The sequence below is a fragment of the Arachis hypogaea genome, chromosome 19 (genome assembly GCF_003086295.3).
Source record: "Arachis hypogaea cultivar Tifrunner chromosome 19, arahy.Tifrunner.gnm2.J5K5, whole genome shotgun sequence".
NCBI lineage: Eukaryota > Viridiplantae > Streptophyta > Magnoliopsida > Fabales > Fabaceae > Arachis > Arachis hypogaea.
Genome location: NC_092054.1, coordinates 82,457,182 through 82,484,140, shown reverse-complemented (window position 1 = coordinate 82,484,140; position 26,959 = coordinate 82,457,182). Strand labels below are relative to the sequence as shown.

At 33.2% G+C, this 26,959-nt stretch overlaps 1 protein-coding gene and 1 non-coding gene across 3 annotated transcripts; one reads left to right on the top strand and one right to left on the bottom strand.

The window, feature by feature from the left end:
* The first annotated feature begins 11,153 nt into the window (after nucleotides 1–11,153).
* Nucleotides 11,154–12,673, top strand: LOC112775115 (uncharacterized). Of its 2 annotated transcripts, XR_003815785.2 has the most exons (3): nucleotides 11,154–11,875; nucleotides 12,094–12,247; nucleotides 12,438–12,673. XR_003815785.2 is itself a non-coding variant. In XM_025818587.3 (2 exons), the coding sequence occupies exons 1-2, from the start codon at nucleotides 11,374–11,376 to the stop codon at nucleotides 12,180–12,182; spliced, it is 591 nt and encodes a 196-aa protein (XP_025674372.1). In that variant the 5' UTR covers nucleotides 11,155–11,373; the 3' UTR covers nucleotides 12,183–12,673. The 2 variants fall into 2 exon arrangements, 1 of the variants encoding a protein (XP_025674372.1); XM_025818587.3 differs by having other exon boundaries at nucleotides 11,155–11,875; nucleotides 12,094–12,673.
* A 12,528-nt stretch (nucleotides 12,674–25,201) lies between these two features.
* Nucleotides 25,202–25,309, bottom strand: LOC112781978 (small nucleolar RNA R71). The gene has a single exon (XR_003192724.1). It is a non-coding gene; the product is annotated as a small nucleolar RNA R71 (small nucleolar RNA).
* Nucleotides 25,310–26,959: the final 1,650 nt, after the last annotated feature.

Sequence of the window (26,959 nt, the reverse complement as noted above, 5' to 3'; positions counted from 1 at the left end):
GAGAACCGACAGATGATTAGCCGTGCGGTGACAGCGCATTTGGACCATTTTCACTGAGAGGACGGGAAGTAGCCATTGACAACGGTGATGCCCAACATAAAGCTTGCCATGGAAAGGAGTATGAATGATTGGAAGAAGGCAATAGGAAAGCAGAAGTTCAGGAGGAACAAAGCATCTTCATACGCTTATCTGAAATTCTCACTAATGAATTACATAAGTATCTCTATCCTATTTTATGTTTTATTCATATTTTAGTTATCAATTCTCCATAACCATTTGAATCCGCCTGACTGAGATTTACAAGGTGACCATAGCTTGCTTCAAGCCGACAATCTCCGTGGGATCGACCCTTACTCACGTAAGGTTTATTACTTGGACGACCCAGTGCACTTGCTGGTTAGTTGTGCGAAGTTGTGATAACGAGTTGAGATTACAATTGTGCATACCAAGTTTTTGGCGCCATTGATGATCACAATTTCGTGCACCACATCTCTAGTGAGATTCTTGCAGCTTGTACCTTAAAGATTCCCAATTTCTCCATTACAGAGAGGGGCATGAGGTTTATCCCTGACCCCAGGTCACATAGAGCCTTCTCAAAGGTCATGGTGCCTATGGTACAAGGTATGAATAATTTTCCGGGATCCGTTTTCTTCTGAGGTAATGTCTGCCTCATTAATGCATGCAGTTCATTGGTTAACAAGGGGGGTTCATCCTCCCAAGTCTCAGTACCAAATAACTTGGCATTCAGCTCCATGATTGCTCCTAGATATTTAGCAACTTTCTCTTCAGTGATGTTTTCATCCTCTTCGGAGGAAGAATATTCATCAGAGCTCATGAATGGAAGAAGAAAGTTTAATGGAATCTCTATGGTCTCTGTATGAGCCTCAGATTCCTTTGGTTCCTCAAAGGGAAACTCCTTTCTATCCAGAGGACGTCCCATGAGGCTTTTCTCACTGGGACTCACGTCCTCGTCACTCTATCCAGGTTCGGCCATGTTGGTCATGGTTATGGCCTTGCACTCTCTTTTGGGATTTTCTTCTGTATTGCTTGGGAGAGTACTGGGAAGAGTTTCAGTAATCTTCTTACTCAGCTGACCCACCTGTGCCTCCAAATTTCTAATGGAGGACCTTATTTCATTCATGAAACTTAGTGTGGTCTTGGATAGATCAGAGACTATGGTTGCCAGGCCAGAATGGCTCTGTTTAGAATTCTCTGTCTGTTGCTGAGAAGATGAAGGAAAAGGCTTGCTATTGCTAAACCTATTCCTTCCACCATTATTATTGAAGCCTTGTTGAGGCTTCTGTTGGTCCTTCCATGAGAAAATTGGATGATTTCTCCATGAAGGATTGTAGGTGTTTCCATAGGGTTCTCCCATGTAATTCACCTCTGCCTTTGCAGGGTTCTCAGGATCATAAGCTTCTTCTTCAGAAGATGCTTCTTTAGTACTATTGGATGCAGCTTGCAATCCATTTAGACTCTGAGAAATCATATTGACTTACTGAGTCAATATTTTGTTCTGAGCTAATATGGCATTCAGAGTATCAATTTCAAGAACTCTCTTCTTCTGAGGCGTCCCATTGTTCACAGGATTCCTCTCAGAGGTGTACATGAACTGGTTATTTGCAACCATTTCAATGAGTTCCTGAGCTTCTGCAGGGGTTTTCACGTGAAGAGATCCTCCTGCAGAATGGTCCAATGAAATTTTTGACAACTCAGACAGACCATCATAGAATATACTTATGATGCTCCATTCTGGAAGCATGTCAGTAGGACACCTTTTGATCAGTTGCTTGTATCTTTCCCAAGCTTCATAGAGGGATTCTCTTTCCTTCTGTCTGAAGGTTTGGATTTCCACTCTAAGCTTGCTCATCTTTTGAGGTGGAAAGAATTTGGCCAGGAAGGCACTGACCAGTTTATCCCAAGAGTTCAGGCTATCCTTAGGTTGTGAACCCAACCATGTTCTAGCTCTGTCTCTTACAGCAAAAGGGAAAAGCATAAGCCTGTAGACCTCGGGATCAACTCCATTGGTCTTGACAGTGTTACAGATTTGCAAGAATTCAGCTAAAAACTGATGAGAATCTTTCGTTGGAAGTCCATGAAACTTGCAGTTCTGTTGCATTAGAGAAACTAATTGAGGCTTAAGCTCAAAGTTGTTTGCTCCAATTGCAGGAAGTGAGATGCTTCTTCCATAGAAGTTAGAAGAGGGTGCAATAAAGTCACCAAGCATCTTCTTTGCATCTCCACCATTGTTATTAGGTTCGGCCATGTCTCCTCCTTTTTCAAAAATTTATGTCAGGTCCTCTCCAGAGAGTTGTGCCTTAGCTTCCCTTAGCTTTCTCTTCAGAGTCCTTTCAGGTTCAGGGTCAGCTTCAACAAGAATGTTCTTATCCTTGTTCCTGCTCATATGAAAAAGAAGAGAACAGAAAAAAATATGGAATCCTCTATGTCACAGTATAGAGATTCCTTATGTAAGTATAAGGAGAGAAGAATAGAAGAAGGAGAAGAGAAAAAATTTGAACACAGAAGAGAAGAGTGGGTTCGAATTATGAGTAGAAGAGGAATGTTAGTAAATAATTAAATAGAAGGAGGTGAGAGAGGGGGGAGAAAATTCGAATTTAATTTAAACTAAAAGGAAAAATATTTTTATTTTTATTTTAAAAAATGTAGTTAGAATTCGAAAATTAAGAGGAGTAAAATTAAAATTAAAAATTAAAACAATTAGTTAATGAAAAGAAATTTTGAAAAAGAGGTTAGTGATTTTCGAAAATTAGTGAGAGAAAAGTAGTTAGATGGTTTTGAAAAAGATAGGAATTTTAAAAAAAATCAATCAAAAAGTTAAGTGGTTAATTGAAAAAAATTTTTGAAAATCAATTTTAAAAAGATAAGAAGTTAGAAAAGATTTTGAAATTAAGTTTTGAAAAAGATATGATTGAAAGATATGATTGAAAATTTAATTTGAAAAAGATTTGAAAAGGAAATTAAAAAGATTTGATTTTGAACATTAAAGTTGATTACTTGACTAACAAGAAACAAAAAGATATGATTCTAAAATTTAAAGATTGAACCTTTCTTAATAGGTAAGTAACAATCTTTAAAATTTTTGAATCAATCACATTAATTGTTAGTAAAGATTTTGAAATTATGAAACAAAATAAGAAAAAGATTTTTGAAAATCAATTTGAACTTTTCGAAAATATGAAAGAAAAAATGAAAAAGATAGAATTTTTAAATTGAAAATTTGACTTGACTCATAAGAAACAATTAAATTTTAAAAACTTTTTTACTAAGTCAAACCAAATTTTCGAAAATTTACGAGAGAAAAAGGGAAAGATATTTTTTTTTATTTTTGAATTTTTAATGAAGAAAGAGAAAAACAACAAAAATACTCAAAACATGAAAATTATGAATCAAAATACACAATGCGTGCAAGAACACTTTGAATGTCAAGATGAACACCAAGAACTTTATTTTTGAAAATTTTTAAGAAAAGAGAAACATGCAAGACACCAAACTTAGAAATTTTTAATGTTGAGACACTAACAAATTGAAAATGCATATGAGAAACAAGAAAAGATGCACAACAAGAAAATGCAAAGATCAAACAAGAAAAATCATCAAGAACAACTTGAAGATTATGATGAACACATGCGTGAATTTTCAAAAATTTAAAGAAAAATTAAAACACATGCAATTGACACCAAACTTAAAAACTGACACAAGACTCAAACAAGAAACATCAAATTTTTTATTTTTTTATGATTTTATTAATTTTTTTAGATTTTTTGAAAATTATTTTGAAAAAGAAAATAAGGATTTCAAAATTTTTAATAAGAATTCCAGGAATCGTGTAATGTTAGTCTAAAGCTCCGGTCCAGGAATTAGACATGGCTTACTAGCCAGCCAAGCTTTCAATAAAAGCTCCGGTCCAAAACACTAGACATGCCCAATGGCCAGCCAAGCTTCAGCATACAAATCAGGCATACAACAGCTGATCAGATGGGAGTCCAAGGACTCTTGTAATGATAAGTTGAAACCTCGGTCCAAAAGATTTAGACATGGCTTCACAGCCAGCCAGACTTCAACAAATCATCATGAAACTCTAGAATTCATTCTTAAAAATTCTGAAGAACAAAATAAAAAAAAATTTTGAAAATTTTTCGAAAATAAAAAGCTTTAAAAATAAAAACTTAAAATTAAAATAAAATTACCTAATCTGAGCAACAAGATGAACCGTCAGTTGTCCAAACTCGAACAATCCTCGGCAACGGCGCCAAAAACTTGGTGCACGAAATTGTGATCTCTAGCAACAGTGCCAAAAACTTGGTAAGAACGTTTATAATCTCAAATTCTTTTCACAACTCCACACAACTAACCAACAAGTGCATTGGGTCGTCCAAGTAATAAACCTTACGTGAGTAAGGGTCGATCCCACGGAGATTGTCGGCTTGAAGCAAGCTATGGTCACCTTGTAAATCTCAGTCAGGCGGATTCAAATGGTTATGGAGATTTGATAATTAAAATATAATTAAAATATAAAATAGGATAGAAATACTTATGTAATTCATTGGTGAGAGTTTCAGATAAGCCTATGGAGATGCTTTTGTTCCTTCTGACCCTCTGCTTTCCTACTGCTTTCATCCAATCATTCATACTCCTTTCCATGGCAAGCTGTATGTTGGGCATCACCGTTGTCAATGGCTACTTCCTGTCCTCTCAGTGAAAATGGTCCAAATGCGCTGTCACCGCATGGCTAATCATCTGTCGGTTCTCGATCATGTTGGAATAGGATCCATTGATCCTTTTGCGTCTGTCACACGCCCAACACTCGCGAGTTTGAAGCTCGTCACAGTCATCCCTTCCCAGATCCTACTCAGAATACCACAGACAAGGTTTAGACTTTCCGGATCTCAGGAATGGCCACCAATAATTCTAGTTTATACCACGAAGACTCCGATCTTTCGGAATGGAGGCTAAGAGATACACGCTCGATCTAAGGTAGAACGGAAATGGTTGTCAGGCACGCGTTCATAGGTTGAGAATAGTGATGAGTGTCACGGATCATCATATTCATCATATTGAAGTACAAGCGGATATCTTAGAATAGAAATAAGCTTGAATTGAATAAGAAAACAATAGTACTTTGCATTAATTCATGAGAAACAGCAGAGCTCCACACCTTGATCTATGGTGTGTAGAAACTCTACCGTTGAAAAATACATAAGTGATGAAGGTTCAAGCATGGCCGAACGGCCAGCCCCCTAAACGTGATCTTAGAACAGAAAATTAGTCAAAGACTAACCGGAGATGTGAAATAAATCACTAAAAGTAGTTTTTATACTAAACTAGTAGCTAGGGTTACATAAGATAAGTAAATGATGTAGAAATCCACTTCCGGGCCCACTTGGTGTGTGCTTGGGCTGAGTATTGAGCTTTCATGTGTAGAGACTCTTTTTGGAGTTAAACGCCAGGTTGTAGCCTGTTTCTGGCGTTTAACTCTGATTTGCAACCTGTTTCTGGTGTTTAACTCCAGAATAGGGCAGGGAGTTGGCGTTTAAACGCCAGTTTGCATCATCAAAACTCGTGCAAAGTATGAACTATTATATATTTCTGGAAAGCCCTGGATGTCCACTTTCCAACGCAATTGAGAGCGCGCCAATTAGATTTCTGTAGCTCCAGAAAATCTACTTCGAGTGCAGGGAGGTCAGAATCCAACAGCATCTGCAGTCCTTCTTCAGCCTCTGAATCAGATTTTTGCTCAAGTCCCTCAATTTCAGCCAAAAATTACCTGAAATCATAGAAAAACACACAAGCTCATAGTAAAGTCCAGAAATATAATTTTTATTTAAAAACAAATAAAAATATACTAAAAACTAACTAAATCATACTAAAAACTATGTAAAAATAATGCCAAAAAGCGTATAAATTATTCGCTCATCACCCACCGTCCGTCATTATCGTCTATTGGGTTGTCCCTAGAGCTTGTCTCGAAGCCTGAAACTTCTCGCCATTCGTGTCATCGTTGTGGAACCCTCAAGCCTCCCTGGATTCGCGAATCGCCAGCTTCGACGCGCCTGGTGTGCATTAGATTCGTCGAAATTAGAGAGAGAGGGAGGGAGAGAAATGGAAAACGAACCAGGTAGTGAAGAACTTGATGGATTGAGCAAAGGCAAAAGCAACGAATGCCGTAAGTTTCTTTTCTTGGTGTCGTACCCTCCATTGAGTATTCCAAGTAAGTTTCTTTTCTTGCTTTTTCTTTTGTTTTCTCACGCATCCACAACTTGTTTGATAATTTGACATATAAATATAAATCAAACCCACATCTCTCATCAACTGCTTTAATATCAAACCATTTCCCACATATAGATATAAATCAGATCATCCTGAACGCTCAACAATTCTCAATACAAACTGCACCAAAAAGAAACCAAAGGATGGCGCAGTAGCGGCTGCTCCGGTGACGACTTCCAAAGAGCAGAATCGTGACAGAGCTCTGACAGGGTGCTCATACCAGAAATAGAGGCAACCACCAGTAGCAGTGCTAGTAAGGAATGGCTCTGCTGGCGGCACACAACTCAGCGACGGCGGTCGCATGTAGTTCGACGACGGTGATAAAGCGTAAATGGCCACCCTCTAGTGTCAGCGACGGGATGCGAATGGCCTCCCTCTCTCTGTGAACTCTCTCCTCTCAACGACATAGTGGCGGCTATAAGGAGCACGGTTGCGCGAGCTCCCTCTCTCTCTCCCTCTTGCATTGCAACAGCAACTTCAACGATGGCTCCTAGCCCCGTCAGCATCATCCTTTTCCTCTCCTCCCTTTCTTCGCCTTCTTCTTTCCTTTCAGTTTCTCCCTCTCTTCTCTTCTCTTTTCTTTTTCTTTTGCGTGTGTGGGTACTGAGGGGTGAGGGGTGATAGCGATAAGGGAGTGTGTGTGAAATGAGAGTGTGTTGTGTTAGAGTTAGGGTTAGTGAGTGTAAATTAGAGTTTGTTTTGGGAATTTTGGGATTTAGTAGAGTAAGAATTTTAATAAAAATAAAAAGGTAGAATAATAATAATCTTAAACTAAATTTAACCCATCAATAATTATTTTTAAAAATATCATTTAATTATCAACTTGTAAAATATTTTCAAATAAATACTGATTCAATAGAATTTAGAGATAATCAAAATATTTTTTTTCTTTATTCATAAAATAAGGTTCAAAATCTCAATATTTAAATTAAACCATATAAAATTATCATTATTTTTAATTACTAAAGTTTCAAATTATAAATAAAAAATATCTAATTACTATAAAAATCATATAAGTTCTAATTAATTTTAAACTCAAAACCTTATATCTTTGCTTTAATTACCTTTCTATAAGATAATTTTCTAAAAATAAAGTCATAAATAAACATCATAAATCTCAAATAACTCCTAATTTAATTTTCCAAAAATCCGAGACTTTACAAGAACTAGAATAATAAGAAGTGAAATCAGAGATAATTGTAGAGATAAATGAATACTACTTCCTAATTTGTGATTTATAGGAGGTGCTCTCTGTTTAGGGTGGGGAGAAGTTCGCTTGGGCGAAGGGCGAACTTTAGTGATGTGGAAAAAAGTTTGCCTATATGTTGGATGAATTTCGGAAAAGTGGCACAAGATCGCCGATCCAATGGGCGAATTTGTTACAACCTAAAGAAAAAGATGGATCCCGAAAAGTAAAGCTCGAATCATATGTTATGGGAAATAATAATTTTTATTTTATTTAAAAAAAATTCGTAATTTTTATTTATGTTTTCTTATTCTAGTATTCTACTTTATTTAAAATCTTTTGCTATTTTCTTTATTTTGTTATTTTAATTTATAAACCTATGTTGAATTCTTGATTTCTAGTGATAAATATGATGTTTTATGTTATATTGTTGCTTATTTGAATTGTTATTGTTGAATTCTTATAGTAGATAATTCTAATTTTTACTAATTGTTACAATTTATAATGTTCTATATTCATGCCATCAATGTGTTTGATAAAATATCTCAATTAAATATAGAATAGATTTTCATTCTTAGTTTAGGTTAAGAATTTGGCTAATCTCGAGTCACTAATGTTCCAATTGAATTGATAATTTAGAGTTGTTGATTAACCTTATTTTTACTAACGCTAATTTTTTATTAAATTTAATTAGTAAGTTAGTTATTATTTGTAAATTAGGGTTAATTATGTCAAATTGATTTTCTTCAATTTTAACTAATTAGGTTGACTCTTTATAATTATTATGTTTGTGATTAATGACAAGGATGATAATTCTTAATCCCTAACTCTTGTCAAGAATTTTTAGAGTTTAAATTCATTCTTTTTTTTTCTTTAGTTAATTATCTTAATTACTCTTAGTTCAATTTGGTTGTTTTTTAGTGTAGTTGTTATTTTTACTATTGCAATTTAATATTTGCTTGATATTCAGTTAGTTCCTTTGATTGCCCTTTACTCTACTTTCTTGTTATCTAGTCTTTAATTGTGCTTTTAATTTTCTATCATTTTAATTTCCGTTAATTACAATAATAACCAATGATTATGCATCATATTGTAATTTCAGAGAGTACGATGTGGGATTAAACTTCCAGTATTGTTTTTAATTGTGGTAATCTTTTGATCAAACTTTAATTTGATAGTATTAAATTTCAATTTAAAATTATCTACAACAAGATTTGAGCCTTTTAATCTCAAAATTTTTTAAATCGGTCTCTAAAATACTCATTAGTTGTTAGCAAGGTTGTCGATAAAAAAGTTACTTTTTTAGGGTGATATTCATCAATGGCCTAACTCTTGGTAAGCTTTAGCGTCAAATAGTGTTAGTGTTAATTGCATTTGCGATAGATATACGACAACTCCACGTCGTTAAATTTATAATTAAGTAAGAATAAATTACTATTTGTATCCATAAAAAATATAAACGCTGACAAATGTATTCATATAAAAATAAAACGATAATTATATTCACGGAAGATAGTTTTTGTATGCCAAGAATATTCTAACGGATCAATTGTGTAACCAACGTCTGGGTACTCTTGGCACACGAAAGCCATCTTCTGTAATTATAATTGTCGTTTTATTTTTATATGAGTATATTTATCAGTATCTATATCTTTTATGGGTACAAATGATAATTTATTATAAGAATCAAGACGAAAGTAAGATAAGATTGGAGTTTAAGGAGAACCTTATTCTACTTACTCGAACCTTGATTTATTAGTGTATATGTTATTAAAAATTATTATTAGCAAGTACTTGATGATGAATTAATAACTATATTATTTGTAATTTTAACATGTATTAATTATAATTTTATTGTTTTTAATTTTAACATAAATTTAATTTTGTATTTTTAATTTTATTAGTATGTTTATAAAATATTAAATAATTAAATATTATACTTGATTGAAAATAATTAATTTTCTACGAGTATAATAAATTTGAATTTTAAAAAATTTTAAACTTACAAATAAAATTAATGTAAAGTTAAATCTTATCCTAATTTATCTATTGTGAGCTCTACTTACAAAATTTACACTAGGTTATAGAATAAAAAAGTGTATAACAATATAACATACAGAGTATATACAAAAAGGAAAGAAAAAGAAAAAGAGGGACATACAAAAGCATAATTTACTCTCTTTTTTATATCTCTACACATTTTAAATATGCATGAGAGACTGAGAGTAAACACTTACTTACAAACCATTTTGAAAGCGAAACATACCTGTTGTCTTCTTTAAAATTTGTCTAATAATGTCTTGTTATTTGAAATTAGATTTATCATCATTAGTATGAGTACAATGCATTTGGCTTTATTACATAAATAAACGATAATGTATCTAGACAATAATTATAATTGCTAATTATAGATATAATTCATAGTTGATATCATCAACGATATTAAAATATGAATAATACTACACATTTAAGTGATTTTGTTAACCAAGTTAAATTAAATTAGTGTAACATAATAAAAATAATTTATAAGTAGCATTATTCTAAATCTTATTATTTAACTTGATTAAACTTAATTTATAAAAAGATTTAGATATACAATATTACTCATTAAACATTATTTCATAACAAAACATATCAAGATTAACTATGACTACGATAATTATGAATTTACAATGGCTATAAAACTTTAAAAGTATTATTAAAATTAAAATCACATATTATTATCTTGCTAATTATGATTTTATTGAGATTATTTTATATATATATATATAATCAAATTTTGAATATTTTTAAATACAGAATATTTTTTATAATTGAATTTAATATAAGAGATTTTTGCAAGTTGAAAAGAAATACACTAGATTTGACCAAAATCTCCTCTCAGAATATTTTGCTAGTATGAATCTTTTCTATCTTTGTTCAACAAGGGAGATAATCGTTGTGAGAACGATTTGCGATTGTTGTTGCGCATATTAGTGACAGACTGTATGTGCTTTAGTGAAACTAGTTCATAGTGGCAATACATTTACACTTACCAACAAAATAACAACATTACTTGCTTCCAGAAAGATATATAACAAAGAAAAGTACTAAGTAAACAAGTTACTTTTGTAATCAAGTTCAACTAAATTGTTTTCCTTCTTCTTATGCTTCTTCTCTTTCTCCTCATTTTGCTTCGACAAAAAATTTTCGGTTATCAATTATTAAGCCACTAGACTAATTTAACTGAACGAAAAATATTAGAGATTTATCAGAATTTATTATTTTTAGTCATCACTTAATTATTAATTCAATTTTTTTAATCTAATTCTTTTAATATAGTAATCTAACAACATACTTGATCTTATACTTTTAAATATTGATCATTTACAAATGACCAAAAACAAAAAATTTTGATAGTCCTATAGTATTTTTCGTTTTTTCTTTTTAGAGTTATGTTATATAATTTGTTTAAGGCATAACAATATATTGGTTTATGACATATTTTACCTGAATGTTGGTACAACCCTTAGACCAAGCATAACATACAAAACAATATCCTACTAATTATTACTCATCTTGCCCCTAAATTGTTGCTACTTGCGGTTGCAAATGGACGGTGGAATATCACAGACCAAAAATCTAAACATACCATTAATAGACTACACTATTTGGCATCATTTCTTGAAATGATCTTCCTTGATTGCTTAATCAATTTCGATTCCAAACACCATACGCGGTGGCGCATGCAAGGCAGGGAGGGGTGTGCAGGCCCTTTGCTGCCTTAGCCACCATTACTGCTGCTGTCGTTGCCACCAAACACCTTATAATATATTGTTGAACCATATTTGTGGTTCAAGCACATTTTCTTTTCTTGACCTTCAAGAAAGGTAATAATTAAGGTCTTTTGTTCCTTGTGCATGGCTACTAACAACCAAGGGCAGGGACAACATGGCACGGTGTCATCATCGTCCTCATCTACATCATCGCCGTTGGATTCAGAGGACGAGTTGCAAAACATGTTGTTGGCACCAATGGCTTGGAAGAACCGAAAGTGCCTTTCCAAGCAGCTATCAATGGTTGAGACGCCCAGGGACATCGCCTGGGAAAGAAAGCGTCGGCTCGAGCGTATGAGGAGTTCTGTTCAAGATTCTGGCGATGATCTCATGGATGAAGACCTTTATGAGCTCAAAGGGTGCATAGAATTGGGGTTTGGATTCAATGAGGAAGATGGTCAAAGGCTTTGCAATACCTTGCCTGCACTTGACCTCTATTTCGCCGTGAATCGGAGGTTGTCGCCTAGTCCTGCTTCCACCCCGAGTAATGTTTCCACCCCTAGTACTAGCCGTTCTTCCCTCGGCGCTCGTTCTTCGTCATTCGATAGCCCAAAAAGTGATGACTCATGGAAGATTTGTAGCCCAGGTGAGAGAGAGAAATTTTAAAAGCATTGTTAATGGCAAGAGAAGAGAAAAGTTATTAGTATACATAATTATATGTACACCTTAATCAGCCTTTAGGAACATACATCATTATTTCCTTGCTTACGTACGTTTTCAATGCTACAAATTTGTTGCCAAGTTATTGAATATCCTATGCTACACAACTTTTTTTTAATGAGAGTATTTGTTTGTTGAATGCAGGGGATGACCCTGAATTGGTCAAGACTAAGTTAAGGCATTGGGCTCAAGCTGTTGCTTGTGCTGTAATGCAATCAGATGCTATGCATTAAGGGATATTACTAGAGATGCACCTACAAAGAAGAAGAAAGAGAGAAAAGTAAAGAAAGAAGATGAGGTTATCCACCCTATTTGGGTTTTTTATTGGAGCCTACCCATGTTTTATTGTTGGCTCCATTTCTAACTATGATTAGAACATATATTGATCTAATCATCACCACACTCCTCTCTCCCCTTTCAAATTTTTTCTTCCCTTAAATTACCTTTATCTCTTCATTTACTTTTGTTCTCAAAACTTCCTCTCACAGGTGTCAATTGAATTCGTATATAGAAAAATTCGGAGTCTTGCATTAAAATGCAAGTTATTTCAAGGCCACAAGACATCACCGATTACGAGTAGATAAGTTTCATCCATCTTTAGCTTAGGACTTGACTTTTACTTTCAATTACTTATGGTTGTAAAAGGTACAGAGAAGTATAAATCGCAAATTGTAATTGTTTATCGTCTCATTTAATTCTCTAAATACCCAAACCACTTACAGTAGCTGCTTTCTTTTTTTTTTTTTCCCTTGTGATTCTTATACGGTTGTTTTGGTAATTATAATAGAAAACGTTATTGAAATTATTTAGTAGCAAAAAAAAAAAAAAAATTAGTCAAAAACTGTCCAAACGTTCTATTTTTTATTTTATTAATTTGATTCTGTGTCATTTATTTTTTTTTCTCTCGTGCACATACCTTACCTATTCTTCGTAATTGTTCTTGATAATAACATTTAATATGAAAAACGTTCATAAGCTTTTAATATGTTGTTTTATTTATAAGATATATTATAATTTTAATAAAGACATATCTTATGATTTTTGCAATTTAACTGACTTCCTGTAAATACAAAAACTTATTAGTCATACCTTTAATGTAAGTTTTAGTACCCAGGAAGAAAACAACATATATTGTTAAATTGAAAAAAAAATTATCATCCATTTCAATTTCTATAAGTGTTAAATTTTTATTCTGGTATAATAATTTTTTTTATAAGCATTGTTTTTATTTTTTCATTTAATTGGTTATTATTTTTTTCAATCTTTGTTCTTTTATTATTTATTCATTTACAGTCATCCCTTTCAAGTATCAATTATTCTATTATTTTCTTTCATATTTCAATTTTCATTTTTTATTTTTTATTTTATAACGATTTGTATGTTAAACTATAAGTTGTATAGTGAAATTTATGAAAATATCTTTAACTTATTAACATTTATAATCTCACACAAATAACATTCATAATTTTATATTTAAATCTATAATTTTATATCCATAACATTCATAATTTGATAATTGTATACATATAATATCTATAATTAACTATTTTATGATAGATATTGCCTAATTTAATATTTTTTATTTGATATTTCTACGTATATTTATTTATTGATTTTAATATGATTGGTTAATAATTGCATTTAATTTTTTTTCATATTTCATTTTATATTTTTTATTTTATAATATTTTTTATAAAAAAAATATGAGTTGTATAATAGAAGTTGTTAAAATATTTATAATTTAACATGCATAATTTCATACATATAACCAAGGACGAAGCTAGACAATATTTAGTAAGGGGCCAATATTTTTTTTAGTTTTTTATTTTAATTAAAAATAACAACTTAGGCTTAGAATTAATTTTTTATAAGATCATTGAACATATCGTATATTAAAATAATTAAACATAAATATCTCAAAACTAATTTTAAATATTGTAAATATAGTTATATACTTGCTTTTAGAATCTTCAAATACTATTCTACTTCTTTTTAGACGTTTTCTACAAAATTATTAAAAAAATGTATTATGCTTCAGGTAAATAATTTAAATCACAACCATAACTTATGCAATGAAAAAATTAATAATAATAATATTATTAGAGCTGAAATAAGTTAAAATTTGTAATTTACATACACAATTGAGCTCGACATTTTTTTCTTGATTCAAAATCATTTATTATTGAGAATTTACATAGATAATAAGAAAAACTTTATGCAACTTAACTAAACTCAATTTATTTAATTTTTGTAAATCAATAATATCAATGTCACAAACAATTAATAATGAGAAATTAAAAATAATACAAAGATAGCATTATAATTACATGATCATCATCTTTAATTTTTTTAAAACCTAAATTAATATTATAAGATTATAAACTAGATAAATAAATAAATATATAAATTATTCAAAAAAAATAAATAAAAAATAACTTATAAAAAAAAGAAAAATGAGAGATGATAATGGAAGACCAAAGGCTATTTATTATTTTCTAAGTTGTAATAATAATAAAAATATCGAATGATGTTTTGTTTTCTAATTGAAAAAAGAGGAAAGAATGGAAGAAGTAATTTGTTGGCTTGTTGTTACTTCCCTTTCAAATTCTTTATTTCTAATATAAATTAAGATTTTTTTTAACTAAGTATATGACCCATAGCCTAAATAACACAACTTTTTAATTATTCTTTGCTGCATTGAATGAGAATTACGGATAACCATACATTTTTTAAAAGAGGAAAAGACTAGACATTATTTTAAGGGGTAAGAGGCATTCTTTTATTTTTTATTATATTTGTAAATAAATTTTTTTCTTTTGGGGGGCCACTGCCTCCCCTATTTTATACGTAGTTTCGTCCTTGCATATAACATCCAAATATCAAACATATAACATGTATAATCAACAAATTGAGACTGATTTATTATTTATTATTTTATTTTGTAAGTCATAAATTAACATTTTTTTTATCTTTTTTATTTTCAATAAATAAATATAGACCAATCGAATTTAAGATATTTGAATTTTTTTATAAAATGTGTTGTGGTGATTTGAGATAATTTTAGAGTTAATGATATAAGATTTTTTTATTTTCATTTGGAAGAGAAATCGTATAGTTGTAGATATAATAATTAAGAATACAGAGGGAGAGCTTTTTGGGATTTGATTTACATAAAATTTGAGATTGATTTTTTTTTTTGAAAGTAGAAAGGTAGTTATCATTCACATGGTTCTAAAAATTGGACTAAACTGATCGGTTCGATTGGATTAATTGAGAACCTTCTTTTGGCTAGTTTGGTTGATATATAAAACTGTTCTGTAAAAATTAGTAAAAAATTGGCCAAACCGATAGTTAACCAGTAAATTGATAGAATCAGCCTAATTTTTGCAGTTCCCGATTCGCTAGCCTAAACATCCAAACGGTGCCATTTGGATCTCAAAATAATAATAAAAAAAAGACAGAAACGCAATAGAACCCCTTACCCTTCTTTCTGTCACAAATCTAACCCTAAACATTATCAGAGAATTCAGAGCAGTATCACCCAAAACGCGTTTCATCAGCCCCATCCTTGCCTCTCACTCTTGTCTCCTCAATTGTCGAGCTACTCTTCGTCAACCAGAGGGTTTCTTCGCCGCTGGACTAGCCTCAACCAAGCCTCCCACTTCTCCCGTCGGCGTCACTCACGTGCACAGGACCTCTCTCTCTCTCTCTCTCTCTCTCTCTCCTCTCTCTCTCTCTCTCTCTCTCTCTCTCTCTCTCTCTCTCTCTCTCTCTCTCTCTCTCTCTCTCTCTCTCTCTCCTCTCTCTCTCTCTCTCTCTCTCTCTCTCTCTCTCTCTCTCTCTCTCTCTCTCTCTCTCTAAAGTCGCATACATTAAGGAATCAAAATCAGAGTTCATAGCTTTACCAAGTACCCACACTCACCCTCACCGCCTTTTTCGATGTTGAAAACTCACGTTGGCTTGGGCATTCACACAGTAGCGGTTCTCTTTTCGCGTCACTAACGTTTTCTTCCTTGATTAATGATTCTTGTTTACAGGGGAGGTGGTTTTTTTGAGTTAATTATTGACGATAATTGATAAATTTTTGAGTTAATTTTGTACAACCTCCAACTGTAGCTTTAACAACCTTAATTTTTGCAATAATACAAGATTTTTTAAAATAATATTTTTAAAGCGATTAGTTTATTTTGACGAGTCGTTTTTAAACTCAAAAATAAAATAAATAGTAATATATTTTTATTATTATGTTATTTATTGATTTTACTTGCTCTAATTATAATAGAGCTTGGATAATATTATTATCATTATTATCAAATTCGATATTTACTGATAAAGTAATTTATCGGTATTTTTTGATAAACTTAAATTTGCTAATACTCCATCAAAATAAAATTACTAATATTATTTATATTAGTAACTCATATATATATCCAGTTATCATAATTATCTAATTAAAATAATTATAACTTGAACTACTGACTCAATAGCACACGAGCGTGACACCCAACCCCTTAATTTAACAAAATTAAACTCCTTCTCTAATCACCATTCATTATAATCAGCTGAACCATTCCTTGGAAAAAGAAAAGAATTGAAACATGGAATCACATTAAAGAATGACATCTTATTAAACATAGCATCACCACTAATTATTATTATTCCTTTGATTTCATTCATTTTTGGCCGAAGCCAAGAGAGAACCGTAGATCATATTAAAACCCTGACACCTCATTTGGTTTCATTAAATAAGTGTCATGCAATTAGCATTCTTCCCCTTTAATTCAATGTGACTGAACCCTTTTGGAGAAAGAAAGAAAAGAGATATTTTGTCACATAACCATCTTATAACATCCTAACTTTTAGCACCTCATGATCATACTAAAATTTCAGGCGTTATTTATTTCTAAATTTTTTTATTTTATACTATCTTTATTTAATATTGAGTCTTCGCGAATACAAACCGAAATTTTAATCAAGAAAACGAAGAGTATGTACTTTCAATTATTTAATCACAAAGATATATCTATTCACATAGCATTATATACATAGTCTTATTCAAAGAATTTCAAATACAAGTGCTACTCCTCTAAAAACCAAAACAAAAAACGACGAGGAAAAAAATAAAACCTAAGACTGAACCAAATATAAAAAATATGAATACATATATACATAAAACTCTATAGTTCGGTCGCGACTCTGCGCCTAGGATTCTTGAACCTGCCGCTGAAAAAGATAACCTATAAGAGGTGAGAACATCGTCCTCGCAGGTTCTCAGTATGGACAATGAGTGTCGTGAGAGTAAAGAAATAAATTACAAATAATTACTTTATAAGTTTAAAATAATTACCTGTAGAATTCTTTAAAACTCACTTTAAAGACTTTAGTTAGTTCTCTGTAAATTAAATCATTTTAAGCAAATTCCAGTCACCTCATTCGGTTTTGAGTTCCAATGATCAGTTCTCAGTTATCTTAATGCCTGACATATACAGAAACCAACAAGCATAAGCACACACACAATACAAGTACACAACAAATTTACGCATAAATCAAATATAAGAAAATTCACAAATAATACAGCACAGCACATAGGAACTCATGCAATTCACACAATGCATATGATGAATGCCTTTCCTATGCAAGCCATGAGCTCGTGCATCGATTGTCTACCCACAACCCGACGTTACCCAGGACGAACCCCGAATATGGTTTTTCCACTATGTCAGTCAAGCACATTGGTATCATCATGGGCGAACCCATGTCAGTCAGGATACCTCGGCATCACGGGTTTACCCCTGTTTGTTAGGCCAAATCATAATCGTAATAATTTTTGCTAGCATCTCTAATGTGCATCACAGTGAGAAACAGGCTATCAGTCAAGCAGACATTTCCGCATTAGCAACCTTAATCAGTTAGAAGGGCGCTCCCGTATTAGCATTTAGCAGAAAGCCTAATCAAACAACCAATTCTCAATTATCTTTTTCATTCATAGTTTCTCATTCCTTTTCTTTTTGTCATGCCTCTGCATCACGAAATAATTAATCACACCTCCGCATTACCATATAATTATTCACACCTCTGTATCACCAGAAAGATTCACTTTTAGTCATTCATCAATCGTAACCTCAAAATGTTAGTTTATATGTATCCAAGCTTCTTTAACGTTTAGTCAAGAATAAAAAATTTCTTTTCTTAATAAACCGAATTCAAATCATAACTTAAAACAAAATCTTTTCTCAATAAACTAAACTTAAAACATAATACTTTTCTTAATAAATTAAAATCAAATAATATGATTCTTAAGTCAAATTTTCTTTTAAATAACGCATTACACAAAGCCTCGGAGTTCTATAAAAAATTTTGCAGCATTTTCTCTAAAATTTGGGCTTTGCCATCCTTCAAGGATCCTAACCAAACTGTTTTCAATTTTCAAAATCATTTTTAACTCTTAATTCATTACCAATAAATCAAACCCAAATTTTCACAAACTCTTTCCAACGGTTACAAATCCAAGTAACTCCTTAATATAAATGTATTTCTCAAACTTTCAATACAAAACCTTTTTCTGAATATGAGTAAATGTGCAAACCAGATCTTTTCCAACATAGAATCATTTTTCAAAATAAGCCTATAAATTTGATTTCTAATACAAAGATCGTTTCTTAATATATATATATATATATATATATCAGATTTCCAAAATAAAATCACTTTTTCGTATATTTTTACAAGAACTCGGACAGAACCTCCCTTACAATTTGACTTCACCACCCTTACGGGCTCCCTCACTTTCATAAATTTTCAATAGTTTACCAGCCTTTTATAAGCACTTATCAAACAAAAGGTTCTCAATAATCAACATATTTTATGACCATATGATTCAAATCATTGTAAAATCATTTATAGACCCTCAAAACTACTACTTTTAGTTAAGGAATCAATTTTAGGAACTCAATTTAGACATCCAAACTCAATCTATTTAATATTCATCGAACCTCCATTTCATAAAGTACTCATTATAATTTGATTCAGCAACCAATCACAATGCTATTAAGTAGAAATAAGAATTCCGACAAGCATTCAATCCCAAACAATCTTGCAAGAGGCACATAAGCACGAATTTCAATTCACATGTACTTAATCATCATCATACTAACACCAAAATCAATTACCATTTACTTCCACAACCAAAAATTCAATCACAATCATAGCCAATCATTCACAGCCAAAATTCTAAACTCAATAACATTATAATCATTAACATATTTACAATTATCTACTATACTTTTGGGCATTCTTAAATTGAAAACGGTTAATTTTAAATTAAAACCCCTACCTCGATGTTACAATCCAAGGAAATCAAATGCGCCGAACCCATTTTTATTTTTAACTCGCATCAGCAACAGTAGCTTCAACATCTTTGACAGCAGCAGCAGTGATGAGCAGATAATTTATACCTTTTTTGGCATTATTTTTACATAGTTTTTAGTATGTTTTTATTACTTTTTATTATATTTTTATTAGTTTTTATTCAAAAATCACATTTCTGGAATTTACTATGAGTTTGTGTATTTTTCTGTGACTTCAGGTATTTTCTGGTTGAAATTGAGGGACCTGAGCAAAAATCTGATTCAGAGTCTGAAAAAGGACTGCAGATGCTATTGGATTCTGATCTCCCTGCATTTGAAGTGGATTTTATGGAGCTACAGAAGCCCAATTGGCGCGCTCTCAATTGCGTTAGAAAGTAGAAATCCTGGGCTTTCCAGAAATATATAATAATCCATACTTTGCTCGAGATTTGATGGCCCAAACTGACGTTCAAAGTCAGCCTAAAATATCTTGGTGTAAAACGCCCGAACTGGCACCAGAATTGGAGTTAAACGCCCAAACTGGCACTAAAGCTGGCGTTTAACTCCAGGAACAGCCTATGCACGAAAAAGATTCAATGCTCAGCCCAAGCACACACCAAGTGGGCCCCGGAAGTGGATTTCTGCACTATCTGCACTTAGTTACTCATTTTTTGTAAACCCTAGGCTACTAGTTTAGTATAAAAAAATACTTTTAGAGATTTATTTTATCGTCTTTGGTCTTTTGACCACCTTTAGGTCTTTTGACCATCTTTGATCTTTGGGGGATCTTTGATAAGTTTTATGCTATCATACACCTTTGTACACGTTTGGGGGCTGGCCTCACGGCCATGCCTAGACCTTTCACTTATGTATTTTCAACGGTGGAGTTTTTACACCCCATAGATTAAGGTGTGGAGCTCTACTATTCTTCATGAATTAATGCAATTACTACTGTTTTTCTATCCAATTCAAGCCTACTTATTCTCCAAGATATACTCTCGTACTTAATTCAGTTAAGTCAGAATGAAGGGGTGACCCGTGACAATCACCCAATCTTCGTTACTCGCTTAGCCAAGGTCGCGTGCCTGACAACCACAAAGCGATCTACATGATATTCAATGTAGTCATTGGACGACAGCTGGAGTACGTTCTCTTGGGTTTCTAATCTAAGATTAGAACCTTCGTGGTATAGGCTAGAATTATTGGCAGCCATTCCTGGGATCTGAAAAGTCTAAATCTTGTCTGTGGTATTTCGAGTAGGATCTGGGAAGGGATGACTGTGACGAGCTTCAAACCTGCGAATGTGGGGCAAAAGTGACAGTGTGCAAAAGGACAATGGTCCTATTCCGACGCTAGCGGAAACTGACAGATGATTAGCCCTGCGGTGACAGTGCAGATGGATTTGTTTTCATCCGAGAGGATCATATAGCTTGCCATGGAAGGAGGTAACGCATGGTTGGAAGAAGGCAATAGGAAAGCAGAGGTTCTGAAGCAACAAAGCATCTCCAGACGCTTATCTGAAATTCCTACCTATGAATTACATAAGTATTTCTATTCTATTTTATATTTTATTTATATTTTAATTATCAAAACCTCATAACTATTTGAATCTTCCTGACTGAGATTTACAAGGATGACCATAGCTTGCTTCAAGCCTACAATCTCCGTGGGATCGACCCTTACTCACGTAAGGTTTATTACTTGGATGACTGATGAGCGGATAATTTATATGCTTTTTGGCACTGTTTTTAGTATATTTTTAGTATAATCTGGTTACTTTTAGGGATGTTTTCATTAGTTTTTATGTTAAATTCACATTTCTGGACTTTACTATGAGTTTGTGTGTTTTTCTGTGATTTCAGGTATTTTCTGGCTGAAATTGAGGGACTTGAGCAAAAATCAAATTCAGAGGTTGAAGAAGGACTGCTGATGCTGTTGGATTCTGACCTCCCTGCACTCAAAGTGAATTTTCTGGAGCTACAGAATTCAAAATGGCGCGCTTCCAATTGCGTTGGAAAGTAGACATCCAGGGCTTTCCATCAATATATAATAGTCCATACTTTGGCCGAGTTTAGACGACGTAAAAGGGCGTTGAACGCCAGTTCTATGCTGCTGTCTGGAGTTAAACGCCAGAAACACGTCACAAGCCAGAGTTGAACGCCAGAAATACGTTACAAACTGGCGTTCAACTCCAAGATTGACCTCTACACGTGTAACATTCAAGCTCAGCCCAAGCACACACCAAGTGGGCCCTGGAAGTGGATTTATGCATCAATTACTTACTTCTGTAAACCCTAGTAACTAGTTTATTATAAATAGAACTTTTTACTATTGTATTAGACATCTTTGATCAGTTTTATGCTATCTTAGACTTTCATGGGGGCTGGCCATTCGGCCATGCCTGAACCATTATCACTTATGTATTTTCATACAGTAGAGTTTCTGCACTCCATAGATTAAGGTGTGGAGCTCTGCTGTTCCTCAAAGATTAATGCAAAGTACTACTGTTTTTCTATTCAATTCAACTTATTCCACTTCTAAGATATTCATTCGCACTTCAACCTGAATGTGATGAACGTGACAATCATCATCATTCCCACACGAACGCGTGCCTGACAACCACTTCCGTTCCACCTTAGATTGAATGAGTATCTCTTGGATCTCTTAATCAGAATCTTCGTGGTATAAGCTAGATTGATGGCGGCATTCATGAGAGTCCGGAAAGTCTAAACCTTGTCTGTGGTATTCCGAGTAGGACTCTGGGATTGAATGACTGTGACGAACTTCAAACTCGCGAGTGCTGGGCATAGTGACAGACGCAAAAGGAGGGTGAATCCTATTCCAGTATGATCGAGAACCTCAGATGATTAGCCGTGCTGTGACAGAGCATTTGGACCATTTTCACAAGAGGATGGGATGTAGCCATTGACAAGGGTGATGCCTCCAGACGATTAGCCATGCAGTGACAGCGCATCGGACCATTTTCCAGAGAGGATAAAAAGTAGCCATTGACAACGGTGGTGTCCTTACATAAAGCCAGCCATGGAAAGGAGTAAGACTGATTGGATGAAGACAGCAGGAAAGCAGAGGTTCAGAGGAACGAAAGCATCTCTATACACTTATCTGAAATTCTCACCAATGATATACATAAGTGTTTCTATCCTTATTTTCTATCTATTTATTATTTATGTCGAAAACTCCATAACTATTTTATATCTGCCTGACTGAGATTTACAAGGTTACCATAGCTTGCTTCATACCAACGATCTCCATGGGATCGACCCTTACTCACATAAGATTTATTACTTGGACGACCCAGTGCACTTGCTGGTTAGTTGTGTCGAAGTTGTGAATGAAAAACGATTTATTAAGACGTGCGTACATAGTTTCTGGCGCTGTTGCCTGAGATCACAATTTCGTGCACCAAGTTTTTGGCGCCGTTGCTGGGGATTGTTTGAGTTTGAACAACTGACGGTTCATCTTGTTGCTCAGATTAGGTAATTTTTATTTTTGTTTTATTTTCAAAAATTTTTCAAAAACCTTTCAAAAATTTCTCATCTGTTTTCGAAAAAAAAAAAATAAATCTTTTCAAAAATATATTTTTCTTCAGAATTTTTAAGAATGAATTCTAGAGTTTCATGAAACATGTTGAAGCCTGGCTGGCTGTAAAGCCATGTCTAATTCTTTTGGATAGGGGCCTCCAACCATCAGCATGGAGGCAAGTTAATTGGAATGTCAGCCGTGGCATGTCTGAGTTACATACTAAAGCTTGGCTGGCTATTAAGCCATGCCTAACCCTCGGATTGGAGCTTTAGACTAAGAATACAAGATTCCTAGAATTCATATTAAAAAATTTTGAAATCCTTATTTTCTTTTTCCTATATGTTTTTTCGAAAAAAAATATACAAAAATCCAAAAAAAAAAAATCATAAAAATAAAAAATATTTCATGTTTCTTGTTTGAGTCTTGAGTCAAGTTGAAAGTTTGGTGTCAATTGCATACTCATCTTGCATTTTTCGAAAAATTCATGCATTCATAGTGTTCTTCATGATCTTCAAGTTGTTCTTGGTAAGTCTTCTTGTTTGATCTTGATGTTTTCATGTTTTGTGTCTTTTCTTGTTTTTCATATGCATTCTTGCATTCATAGTGTCTATACATGAAAAATTTTTTAAGTATGGTGTCTTGCATGTTTTCTTTGCATTAAAACTTTTTCAAAAATAAGTTCTTGATGTTCATCTTGACATTCAAAGTGTTCTTGGTGTTCATCTTGACATTCATAGCATTCTTGCATGCATTCATTGTTTTGATCCAAAATTTTCATGCATTGAGTCTTTTTCATGTTTTTCCCTCTCATCATAAAAAATTCAAAAATCAAAAAAATATCTTTCCCTTTTTCACTCATAAATTTCGAAAATTTGAGTTGACTTTTTCAAAACTTTTTAAAATCTAGTTATTTTTATGAGTCAAATCAAATTTTCAATTTAAAAATCTTATCTTTTTCAAAATCTTTTTCAAAAATCAAATCTTTTTCACTTTTCTTATTTATTTTCGAAAATTTTTAAAATATTTTTCAAAAATCTTTTTCTTATCTTTATCTCCTAATTTTCGAAAATAACATCATCAATTAATGTTTTGATTCAAAAATTTCAAGTTTGTTACTTACTTGTTAAGAAAGATTCAAACTTTAAGTTCTAGAATCATATTTTGTGATTTCTTGTGAATCAAGGCATTAATTGTGATTTTAAAAAATCAAATCTTTTTCAAAACTAATTTCAATCATATCTTTTCAAAAATATCTTTCTATCTTATCTTTTTCAAAATCATATCTTTTTCAAAAATTTGATTTTAAAATATCTTTCCTAACTTCTTATCTTCTTATCTTTTCAAAATTGATTTCAAATTTGTTTCAACTAACTAACTAACTTTTTGTTTGTTTCTTATCTTTTTCAAAACTACCTAACTAACTCCCTCTCTCTCTAATTTTCGAAAATATCTTCCCTCTTTTTCAAAATTTCTTTTTAATTAACTAATTATTTTAATTTTTGATTTTAATTCTCAAAAATTACTAACCTTTTTCAAAAACTATTTTCGAAAATCACTAACTCTTTTTCAAAAATTATTTTCGAAAATTCTCTCTCTCTCTCTTATCTCCTTCTATTTATTTATTCATCTACTAACACTTCATCTCACCCAAATTCGAACCCCTCTTCCATCTGTGTTCGAATTTTTCGTCTTCTTTTCTTCTACTCACACAGGGACCTCTATACTATGGTAAAAAGGACCCCTATTATTATTATTATTATTATTATTATTATTATTATTATTATTATTATTATTATTATTATTATTATTATTTTGTCCTTCTTTTTCATATGAGCAGGAGCAAGGACAAGAACATTCTTGTTGAAGCAGATCCAGAACCTGAAAGGACTCTGAAGAGGAAACTAAGAGAAGCTAAATTACAACAATCCAGCAAGCACCTTTCAGAAAATTTCAAACAAGAAGAGGAGATGACAGCCAAAAATAATAATAATGCAAGGAGGATGCTTGGTGACTTTACTGCACCTAATTCCAATTTACATGGAAGAAGCATCTCCATTCCTGCCATTGGAGCAAACAATTTTGAGCTTAAACCTCAATTAGTTTCTCTGATGCAGCAGAACTGCAAGTTTCATGGACTTTCATCTGAAGATCCTTTTCAGTTCTTAACTGAATTCTTGCAGATATGTGATACTGTTAAGACTAATGGAGTAGATCCTGAAGTCTACAGGCTCATGCTTTTCCCTTTTGCTGTAAGAGACAAAGCTAGAGTATGGTTGGACTCTCAACCTAAGGATAGCCTGAACTCTTGGGATAAACTGGTCAAGGCTTTCTTAGCCAAGTTCTTTCCTCCTCAAAAGCTGAGTAAGCTTAAAGTGGATGTACATACCTTCAGACAGAAAGAAGGTGAATCCCTCTATGAAGCTTGGGAGAGATACAAAGGACTGACCAAAAAATGTCCTTCTGACATGCTTTCAGAATGGACCATCCTGGATATATTCTATGATGGTCTATCTGAATTGGCTAAAATGTCATTGGATACCTCTGCAGGTGGATCCATTCACCTAAAGAAAACGCCTGCAGAAGCTCAAGAACTCATTGACATGGTTGCTAATAACCAGTTCATGTACACTTCTGAGAGGAATCCTATGAGTAATGGGACGCCTATGAAGAAGGGAGTTCTTGAAATTGATACTTTGAATGTCATATTGGCTTAGAATAAAATATTGACTCAGCAAGTCAATATGATTTCTCAGAGTCTGAATGGAATGCAAGCTGCATCCAACAGTACTCAAGAGGCATCTTCTGAAGAAGAAGCTTATGATCCTGAAAACCCTGCAATAGCAGAGGTGAATTACATGGGTGAACCTTATGGAAACACCTATAACCCCTCATAGAGAAATCACCCAAATCTCTCATGGAAGGGTCAACAAAAGCCTCAACAAGGCTTTATTAATGGTGGAAGAAATAGGTTTAACAATAGTAAACCTTCTCCATCATCCACTCAGCAACAGATAGAGAACTCTGAACAAAATACCTCTAATTTAGCAAACTTAGTCTCTGATCTATCTAAGGCCACTGTAAGTTTCATGAATGAAACAAGGTCCTCCATTAGAAATTTGGAAGCACAAGTAGGCCAGCTGAGTAAAAGGATCACTGAAATCCCTCCCAGTACTCTCCCAAGCAATACAGAAGAAAATCCAAAAGGAGAGTGCAAGGCCATTGATATAGCAATCATGGCCGAACTCACAAGAGAGGAGGAGGACGTGAATCCCAAGAAGGAAGACCTCCTGGGACGTCCAGTGATCAATAAGGAGTTTCCCTTTGAGGAACCAAAGGAATCTGAGACTCATCTAGAGACCATAGAGATTCCATTGAACCTCCTTATGCCCTTCATGAGCTCTGACGAGTATTCATCTTCTGAAGAGAATGAGGATGTTACTGAAGAGCAAGTTACCAAGTACCTTGGTGCAATCATGAAGCTGAATGCCAAATTATTTGGTATTGAGACTTGGGAAGATGAACCTCCCTTGTTCACCAATGAACTAAGTGATCTGGATCAAGTGACATTGCCTCAGAAGAAACAGGATCCTGGAAAGTTCGTAATACCTTGTACCATAGGCAACATGATCTTTGAAAAGGCTCTGTGTGACCTTGGTTCAGGGATAAACCTCATGCCCCTCTCTGTAATAGAGAAACTGGGAATCTTTGGGGTGCAAGCTACTAAAATCTCATTAGAGATGGCAGACAATTCAAGAAAACAGGCTTATGGACAAGTAGAGGACGTGTTAGTAAAGGTTGAAGGCCTTTACATCCCTGCTGATTTCATAATCCTTGATACTGGGAAGGATGAGGATAAATCCATCATCCTTGGAAGACCTTTCCTAGCCACACAAGAGCTGTGATTGATGTTGACAGAGGTGAATTAGTCCATCAATTGAATGAGGACTCCCTTGTGTTTACAACTCAAGGTTACTGGTACGTGGAATCGTGATTACACTTTAATTATTTAAAATTCATTGCTCTTTCTTTCCCTGGAAATGGCGCCAAAAACATGATGCCAAGACCATGGTTCACAACTCCGTGTAACTAACCAGCAAGTGCACTGGGTCGTCCAAGTAATA

Excerpts from the sequence above, each read along its gene's own strand:
- LOC112775115 (XM_025818587.3), top strand. The coding sequence starts at position 11,374 with ATGGCTACTAACAACCAAGGGCAGGGACAACATGGCACGGTGTCATCA. Across the intron at positions 11,876-12,093 it reads ATGGAAGATTTGTAGCCCAG|GGGATGACCCTGAATTGGTC; the intron begins GTGAGAGAGAGA and ends TGTTGAATGCAG.